At 39.7% G+C, this 10,248-nt stretch overlaps 1 protein-coding gene and 2 pseudogenes across 1 annotated transcript; 2 read left to right on the top strand and 1 right to left on the bottom strand.

The window, feature by feature from the left end:
• The first annotated feature begins 4,861 nt into the window (after positions 1 to 4,861).
• On the top strand, positions 4,862 to 6,082 carry LOC120197282 (annotated as a pseudogene).
• Positions 5,934 to 6,626, top strand: LOC120197286 (annotated as a pseudogene).
• A 434-nt stretch (positions 6,627 to 7,060) lies between these two features.
• On the bottom strand, positions 7,061 to 8,675 carry LOC120197281 (protein JINGUBANG-like). Its single transcript, XM_039198873.1, has one exon. The coding sequence runs from the start codon at positions 8,597 to 8,599 to the stop codon at positions 7,226 to 7,228; it is 1,374 nt and encodes a 457-aa protein (XP_039054804.1). The 5' UTR covers positions 8,600 to 8,675; the 3' UTR covers positions 7,061 to 7,225.
• Between the last annotated feature and the right edge of the window lie 1,573 nt (positions 8,676 to 10,248).

Raw genomic sequence — 10,248 nt, 5'->3', positions numbered from 1 at the left:
GTACTTACTGGTTTAGCATCTTGCATGTTGAACCTGGAGAGTACTTTGTTGATGTACTCAGCCTGTGATAACATCAAAGTCCCTGACTTTGTGTCTTTCTTGATCCTCATCCCAAGAATCCGCTTTGCAGCGCTCAGATCCTTCATAGCAAACTGCTTCGACAATTTTTGCTTTAAGTTTATAATCTCTTGCATGTCTGAGCCTGCAACGAGAATGTCATCAGCATACAACAATAGAATAATGAAGCTGTTGTCGAGCCTCTTGATGTAGCAACAATGACCTGCTTGGCATTTGGTAAAATCACTGCTACTCATGAAGTTATCAAACTTCTTGTACCACTGTCTAGGAGCTTGTTTTAAACCATACAAGCTCTTCTTCAACCTGCATACCAGGTTTTTCTTGTCTGCCTCTATGAAACCTTCTGGTTGCCTCATATAGATTTCTTCCTCCAAATCACCATGAAGGAAGACTGTCTTTACATCTAATTGCTCAAGATGTAAATTCTCTGCAGCTACAATTTTCAACACCAGTCTGATTATAGACAGTTTTACAACTAGAGAGAAAATTTCATTGTAGTCAACACATTCTTTTTGCTGAAAACCTTTGACAACCAATCTTGCTTTGTAGCGTTTGCTCCCATCGTGCTCTTCTTTGATCCTGTAGATCTACTTGTTATGGAGCGCTTTCTTGCCTGGTGGTAATTCAGCTAATTCCCACGTCTGATTTGACATAAGTGAGTCCATCTCATCTTTCATGGAAGACTCCCACTTGACTGAATCCTCCACTTGCATTGCTTCATCATAGCACTCTGGTTCACCATTGTCAGTCAGCAACAAGTAGTGCAAAGAAGGCGAATAACGTTGGGTTGGTTTAGGAATTCTGGAGGAGCGTCTTAGTTCCGGTGTGCCTGGTTCTTCTTGAACTGCTTCAGCACTGATCTGAACATCATTTCCAGAAATCTCCTCGAAATCAGTAAATTCCTTTGTTTCAGCTTTGGTATTTGAACTGCTTGATTCTACAGTTGACCTGTCTTTGTACATCACATTCTCATTGAAAATGACATCTCTGCTTCTGATGATCTTCCGATTTTCATAGTCCCAAAACCGGTAACCGAACTCATCACCGCCATAACCAACAAAGGCACATTTGTTGGACTTAGCATCAAGTTTACTTCTTTCAGCAGAGTCTCTATGTACATAAGAAATACAACCAAACACTCTTAAGTGTGAAAGGTTTATTTCTTTCTTGCTCCAAACTTCCTCTGGTATTCTGCCATCCAAAGGAACTGAGGGCCCATGGTTGATCAGGTAAGCTGTAGTGTTGATAGCTTCAGCCCATAGAAATTTGGGTAATCCGGCATGTATCCTCATGCTTCTGGCACATTCATTCAGAGTTCTATTCATGTGCTCTGCTACGCCATTCTGAATCTCTGAATCTCCTATTTTTGTACTCTCATCCATTGTCAGACCTCAACCGCTTGACTTTCAGACCAGTCTCATTTTCCACCATGGCATTCTATTTTTTGAAGGTATCAAAGACTTCTGATTTCTTCTTCAGAAAATAAACCCACACCTTCCTTGTAGAATCATCGATGAATGTGACATAATATAATGAGCCTGCAAGAGATGAAACTGGAGATGGTCCCCATACATCAGTATGAACCAACTCTAATTTTTCATCCTTGGGTGTCTTACCAATCTTTGCAAAGCTGACTTTCTTTTGTTTTCCAAAGATGCAATCCTCGCATAGTCCGACATCTAGATTCTTTAGATCTGGCAGCTTCCCTTTTGACAAAAGTGTCTTCATCCATTTCTCGCTCATATGGCCAAGCCTTTGGTGCCATATGTTTGATTTTCCATCAGCATCTGCTACTGTAATAATATTCTCTAAATTTGAGGTTATATAGAGAGTACCAGTTTTCTTATCACGAGAAATGACGAGTGCTCCTTTGGTAATCTTCCATTCACAGCCTGAAAAGGTTGTGCTAAATCCTTCACCATCAAGTTGTCCTACAGAAATCAAATTTCTTTTAAGGCCAGGAATATGTCTCACTCCTTTCAGCGTCCATGTGGTCTGGTTTGGCAACTTTAATCGGATGTCTCCTTTTCCGACGATCTTCAAGGTTTCATCATCGGCTAGATGAACATTCCCAAAATCACCACTGACATAGTTCTCCATGATTTCTCAGCATGGGGTGGAGTGGAAAGATGCCCCTGAATCCAAGATCCATGATTCAATTAGACTGTTGACGCTTAGAATCATGGCATGTCCTGTCTCCTCTATCACGTTGGTAGATTCCTGTGGGCCGGTATTTTTCTTCGGTGCTCGACAATCTCTTTTAAAGTGACCCTTCTTGCCGCAGTTATAACAGGTAAAATCTTTCTTTCCCGTTCTTGATTTTCCCGTTCTGGATTTGGATCTGCCACGATTTGAATTTCTTTCTGAAGTTCTCCCTCTGGAATCCGTGTGCAAGGCTGAGGAGGTTGATGCTTCACCCGATTCTCTCCGTCGAATTTCTTCACTCAGTACCAGATCCCGAACATTGTCAAATTTCAATTTACTATTTCCCGACGAGCTGCTAACTGCTATAACAGTAGCATTCCAACTGTCTGGTAGGGATGATAATAGAATTAAAGCTCGAACTTCATCATCGAATTTAATTTCCACGGAACTCAACTGAGTTGTGATTGTGTTGAGTTCATTCAGGTGTTGAGCCACTGATGCCCCTTCCGTCATCCGCAAATTGAATAATCGCCTCATCAAATGAACTTTGTTTGAGGCCGATGGCTTCTCATACATACTGGAAAGAGCCGCCATAAGACCCGCCGTGGTCTTTTCCTTTGCTATGTTGAAAGCAACATTTCGAGACAACATCAGCCGGATAACTCTGAGGGCTTGTCGGTCGAGAAGAGCCCAGTCTTCATTCTTCATGCCATCTGGTTGCTTTTCTGAGAGGGGTTGATATAGATTTTTCTGGTACAGAAAATCTTCGATCTGCATCTTCCAAAAGCCAAAGTCCGCACCATCGAACTTTTCAATTTTCACCTTCCCTTCGTCTGCAGCCATTGCTCCCACTCGAATCTGGCTTCTTCGGATTGTTTCTGACAATTTATGTGAACCACCGTGTATTAGAAGACCTCCGTCGACAAACTCGTATCGCCGACCGAATTTTACTATTCACAAAATTCACTATTCACATGAATAGTAACCTGAATAGTAACCTCGCATAAAATTTGACAGAATTCACAACCATAAGCTCTGATACCAGTTGTTGGGAAATAAACAAGTACAAGTAATTTCCCTATAACCAGATTAGTGAGAATACGAAATAAAAGCGGAAAAATAATACCCGAAATTGATAACAGAGTTCAGCCAATTGTGCTTACGTCTCCGGACTGCTGCAGATCTTTTACTAAGAGAGAAAATTTACAGGTGTTTACAAAACACTCACTACTCACAAGAAAACTCTCTAGTATTGGGAGAAAGAAATGATTTTTGGGATGATTTTGAAACTAAATGAGTTAGGGTATTTATAATTGAAACTTATGACTAATCTTGTAGTTAACCCTATTTCTATTTCAATAAAAAATTGGGGCACCGAATTCGGTTCCCCCAAATGTTGAAAAAACCCAAACCGACGCCCCCAAATTCTAAAAAAATAAGCCCCTTTTGTTGACTTATAATTAGGCGGTGCTCCCCCACCATTTTTTTGACTTTTCTTCAACAACAAGAACCCAGATAAGAAGGATATTTTGGGAAGAGAATCAAAGGGTGCGGAGGGTAGAAATGATGATGAATCTGGGAGGGTAACTCTAACTCTGCACACCGCTTATGAAGATGATAGTTGCAGTTGTCGCAGCCGTATCTGGGACCCTCTAGAGGCTGATCACACCCGAAATAGTGAACTGCTTTACTCGGGTGTTGGATAAACAACAATGGATGTTGGTGGCTGAAATGATGGAGTTCCATTGGCAAGAAACAAGAGTAGAGTTTAATAATCCAGACCTTGTGGTTTAGCAGATGCTTGAGTTGAATTGCGTGGTGATAGTGGGTGGTAAGTAGTATTTTTAATCCTCAACCTTCATTGTTAATAACGACCTCATTTTTTTATATTATTATTATTTAAACATTTCACATAGTTTATATAAAAAAACATTATATCTTGGGGCGTTAAAATACACTGACAGGTATATCGGCTATAGTTTATACAAATTAAGAATGGCAACCGAGCGGGTTCGGGGCGGGTTTTGCTCGCCCCGTCACCGTCCCCGTCCCTAAAATGAATCCCCATCCCCGACGAGGATTTTTTTGCCCCGTCCCCGAACCCGACCCGAAATATTATACCTAAACCCGAACTCGAAAATATTATATATATAATTAATATAAAATATATAAAATATTATATATATAATTAATATAAAAAATAAAAATATATTATATATATATAATCGGGGCGGGGCGGGAATACCTTGTCCCGAACCAAAAAAAATCCCCGAAAAAATCTCTGATACCCGACCCGACATCATTCAAACCCAACCCGACCCAAACTTAACTGGGTTTCGGGTTTCCCCGTCGGGTTCGGGTCATTCTGCCATCCATAATACAAATGGTGTTGCTCACGATCTTGTTTTATTTATTATGTATGTCCGTGTCATTATATTTTAACCTTTATTTTTTTAAATTTTTCACGTAAATATTGATGTTTTTTTATTTTTTATTTGATCATATTCTTTACTGTTAATCGTTCCGATAACTATATCACCCTAAATGGAAATGTGTAGGTAAGATTGGCAACAGTATTTGGTGTATATCCACTTGGCCTTGTCGTTGAAACGACATTATTTTCTCGTACAAGAATTATTCATAATCTCTTAACTTTTATCTACTTACCTATGTTCCAATTTTGTATTTATTATAGATAATTTATAAGGAATTACTTTGATTCATCTCCATTGAAGCACACAATGGAAATCTCCTTACAATTTCAGGTAAATCTCCTGTTTGCACTCTTTTCCACCATAATTATTACCATATCAGTGGCCATCATCCTTGTTACAGGCAAGAAGAAACAACAGAGGATGCCCCCGGAGCCTGCCAGCGTGATAGCGTTTATCGGTCATCTTCGTCTTCTTGGGAAAAACCAGCTGCTGCATAGAACATTTGCAGACATGGCCGACAAGTACGGACCGGCTTTATAGACCCGTCTCGGGATTCATCGAGCACTTGTGGTGAGTAATTGGGAAGTTGCGAAGGAATGTTTCACAACCAATGATAAGGTCTTCCTCACACGTTCAAAGTCCTTAGCCGTAAAGCATATGGGGTACGACCGTAACATGTTAGGCTTCGCACCTTATGGACTGTATTGGCGTAGTGCAAGGAGACTAGTAACGGTGGAGCTCCTCTCTAGTCGTCGGCTCGAGTTACTCAAGCATGTTCCCGACATCGAAATTGATAGTTTTATAAAGGATTTATATGAGCAGTCGGTGAGGAACAGAGGCGTTGCTGTAGTGGATGATTGCTGGAAAAAGATACTATGGTACTGAAGGAATCGAGGAATTGAGACGATGCCAGAAGGCCTCTTGTGGTTTCTCTTATTTGGCAGGGTTGTTTTTGTTTTCCGATGCCTTGCCTTTTCTTGGTTGGCTTGATGTAGTGATGGGAAACATAGGAAGAATAAAGCAGACAGCAAAGGAGTTGGATTTTGTACTCGGAAGCTGGGTGAACGAGCATCGCGAAACGAGGTGCAACGAAGGTGTCAAAGGGGATCGGGATTTCCTCGATTTCATGTTGTCGATCATGGAAGAAAGCAATGTTCCATCTTGAGAGGCCGATGATACCATTAAAGCAACTTGCCTGGTATGTTATTGTTGATTAGAATCATGTAATTCATAGCAACATCAGACAACAGATAACCTTTGACTAGGTAATTGTGATTGCAGATTATTGTCTTGGGTGGCATTGAAACCAATGTGGTCACACTCACATGGGCAGTCTCCCTGCTTTTGAATAATCTCCATGTGCTGAAGAAGGCCCAAGATGAACTCGACATCAATGTCGGAAACCAACGGCAAGTGGAAGAGTCGGACATAAACAACTTAATATACCTGCAAGCATTATCAAGGAAACAATGCGGCTATACCCTGCAGCGCCTCTATCTGTACCAAGAGAAGCCATTGAGGACTGTACAGTAGCTGGTTTCCATGTTCAGGCAGGCACTCGACTTTTGGTTAACCTCTGGAAGTTGCAGCGTGACCCCGGAATTTGGAGTAAGCCATTAGAATTCTTGCCTGAGAGATTCCTCAGTGACCATGCTAACATAGATGTGAGGGGTCAAAATTTTGAGCTCATACCTTTTGGTTGTGGTAGAAGGATTTGCCCAGGTATCACTTTCATGCTTCGGTTCCAACACTTAGCTTTGGCTCGACTGCTTCACGGATTAAAATGGGGAACAGTCTCGGATAATGCAGTCAATATGAGTGAAAGCCCCGGAATATCGGTGCCTAAAGCTACACCATTAGAGGTTACTCTTACCCCAAAGCTACCTTCCATGCTCTATAGGTAATTGGTGCAAAGATGCATATGGCTTGGTTTGCAAGTCAAGTTGAATGCACAGATGTGTGTCCAAAGTGTCTGTCAAATCAAATACTTCTGCTATGAAAGGAGATAAAAACTAAGTAATTTACAATATTTTCTTATTTTTTATCTTTTCTCCACTCGAATAATTATATTATACTTTTGCTACAAAATCCTATTAAAACATGAAAGATTAAAATAAATAAAAATTTTAATATAAATTGTTTATAAATGACTTTCGTGATATGAAATAATTATATTATACTTTTATAGGCTATATATATATTTGATTTATGTTTATTTATACTCTATTCAAATTGAGTGAAATAGAAGAGATGGAGAAAATCATATAATGTTGAATACCTTCCTTTACAAATTTACAACTAGGCAATGCCTTGTCCAAGCTAGGCAATACCATATTACAATTTGGAGTAAAGGAAAATAAAAAAATAAGCAACCTTAAGCTGCAAGTAACAAGCCAAAGCATAATGCTCATGAGCTATTCACTCTATCTTCTTCTTCATGCATAGACTGTAAAATTTAAAATTACCCTCTTTTACCTTGCTTTTTTTTAACCGATGTGGCAGCTAAAATTATTTGGTTTGTACACGTGGCTCCTTCCACAGCCGCCAAGGGTGCCTTCCGAGGCCCACTAAACGAGCCTGCCTCTTCCCCCGTCATCATCGTCAGAAAGGAAACCGTGTTGGATCACCCTCAAGTTTGGTGCATGTTCAGCCACGCGCCACACCTTGATTGATTTATCGAGGCTGCCAGTGTAAGCAATCCACTTGCGGTCGGAGTTGCTCGAAGTGCCGTGATCTTCTTCAACCGCTATGCATTTCACCGGGCCGGTGTGACCGGATAGGACCGAGAGGAACATGTGGATGGCGCCTTCTTCTCGCCTCCAGACGCATATGCTCTTATCGGCTGAGCCGCTGAACACCAAGTTTCCGGCGGTAGCCATGCAGAGAACCGCCATTTTATGGCCCCTTAAAACCCCGCCGTGCGTTAGGTTTTGGTTCCCATGTTCCCAGAAGTTGACGAGTCCGTCGGAGGATCCGCAGTACAACTTCGCCGATTTCTTGCTCACGGCCAACGCCGTCACCGCGTTCTCTTGCTTCAACAACATTTGAACCATGGAATGCTTGGTTCCTTTCTCTAGAAACTCTCTCTTCCAGGCCTTAACCGTCCCATCAGCAGAGCCGGTGAACACGAAGCCATCGAAACCGACGGCGACGGAGTTTATAGCATCGTCATGCGCGTCGTCGACGGATTCCAAACACTTAAAATTCGATATCCGCCACACTTTCATGGTTTTATCCCATGACCCTGAATATAATAGTCCGAATTCTTCATTCAAACTCAAGCACGAAACAGCATCGAAATGCTTGATCCGAAGAACGCTCTTCTTCTTCCGAACTTCAACGTAATTCTTCGGTTTAACAGAGCCTTTGAGGAAATCAGTGAAATTCGGGAAACTGCCGTTTCTTTTGATCACGCTAGGGTTCGACGATGAAACTTTCCAGCAACGGATTTTACCGTCTTGATGACCCGTGAAGATCAGATCACCCAACACGATAATGGCTTTAACCAGCCCACTTTTAGCTTTGAAACTCGAAAACTCCTTCAAGTTCTTCCAGACGCGGATGGTCTTGCTATCGGTGCCGGTGTATAACACATCACCGGCGGCGACCAATGAATAAATATGGCCTTCTTCTTTAACGATAGACCCGATGAGTCCGATTTGGCCGAAATCGTTCTCGAGGGCAGACGAAGAACTAGGGAAATGCCATGGAGAAGGCTGAATCCACGGCGACATCATGCGAGGAGGAGAACCCTCGCCGCTCGTCGTGGTGCTGATGGAATACCTCGGACTGGCCATTGAAGCATTGCTATGACGATGTGGGGAGTCTTCTTCTTCCTCGCCAGTGCCATTGTTTATTGCAAACAAATTGCTAAGATTACTTGGTCGGCCACGGTGGCCAGCGTGTTCCAAAACCATCGTTCCACCTTCATCGTTCCTCATTTTTTGACAAAAAAACTGATGATTTTGATCAGAAAAATCGGAATTTGTAATGTCAAAGGTGAAAGGAAAGCATTGGCGAGAGATTGTTTTGAGGGTAAAATGATGGGATAATGCGAAGATTATATATAGATGGAGATTAAATTAGTGTTAGGTAAATGTGAGGTTCTGGGTTTTTTTGAAACGTGGTGGGATGAGTGGAACCGGCTATTGCCAGTAATAAGGAAATAAATAGCAATTTAAGATACCCGTTAAAATTAAAATAAAACAAATTATATAATTAGACAAAGTGCCCTGCTCTATACATGGATATGTAGACGTGTTCATAGGGATTGGCATCAATACTTTTGATCACTTCGATTTCATAAAGTTAGTTTTTTAATTAAATTTTTTTTATTAAGGTCAAATTATGTTGAGTTCGAATTTATGATTAATTTTTTTTTATTTGATTGATTAAAAAAATAGTATAGTTATCCTTTATATATTTAGGAATAATTTATACATATTTTAATTAAGTCTCTATTTTATCTAATAAATTTTTTTTCTATATATACTTCAAAAAGATTGATAGCTTTTCGTATTGGATTGAGCCTCCTTAAAGTTGGGTCTAGTCTGATAATAGGTGGAGGGATAGAATGTTCTGTTAGATCCTTTTTATTTAAACATGTTATTATTAGAATAATGATGTGATAATATTAGTTTGAACAATATATGCTAATAATAATATCGTGATTAATTACTGAAACATATCTATTAAATTCAATTGTGTTTCATATCAGCAGTAGTGCGTCCATCCATTTTACAATAGCGGCAAACAAAAATTCAAATGAAAACGATGTCTTTAGCCTTAGTGCCCTTCGGAAGTGGACCCTCTTACCTTCCATGATCACCATAGATATGGCATATTGATCTCTTTCTGGTATCTTCTATTGCCACCAATCACCACAAATAATATATCGATAGTTACCATAGAGTAACATTTAATTGCCCTTAGCTATTAGTTTAATGGTGCAATTTCACGTCCCTTAAGTTTGTTAACGTGAATGAGTTAAGATCAAATATTGGGGACTAAATTGTTTTATGTCAAAAGAAAAATGATCTATTAAGAATTTAATTTAAAATTTGAGAGAGGCATAGGTCTTATTTGACTAAATATTTAAACTATAAAGGATCCGAAAAGTTTGCAGATTCGTCGTTATTTATTAACATCAAATTTACGGTTCGAATCTTCTACGACAACTCTTTTCTCATCTTTCAAATCTATTGTACTTTGGTGCATGTATAATATATGTGCGAACACTAAACAATGATAGAATTAGACATTTTATTTCATAAGATCAATTATTAAAAATAATTTTAACAATAATTCTATCCGTCAAACTATGTATATCTATACATGACCACATGCAATAAATGTAGATTTATAATGTTTTATCGAGAAAATTTTTGTTAAGATTTTCTTAAAAGGAAAATGAAATAAAATCTTGACACTCAATTATTAATTTTTGTGTGTGGAAAGATCCATTATTTTCAAACCTTAAAATAAGTCCAAAATAGGGTTTCGTTGGGGATGACTCAACTCACTCCTAGCCACAGGTTGGCTAATCAAGCTCTTTTCTGGGTTAGTTCAACGACTGCACCATTACTCCGAC

This window comes from Hibiscus syriacus, unplaced genomic scaffold (assembly GCF_006381635.1).
Source record: "Hibiscus syriacus cultivar Baekdansim isolate YM2019G1 unplaced genomic scaffold, ASM638163v2 tig00117048_pilon, whole genome shotgun sequence".
In the NCBI taxonomy this organism is placed as follows: Eukaryota; Viridiplantae; Streptophyta; class Magnoliopsida; order Malvales; family Malvaceae; genus Hibiscus; species Hibiscus syriacus.
This window is presented reverse-complemented; position numbering and strand designations above follow the sequence as displayed.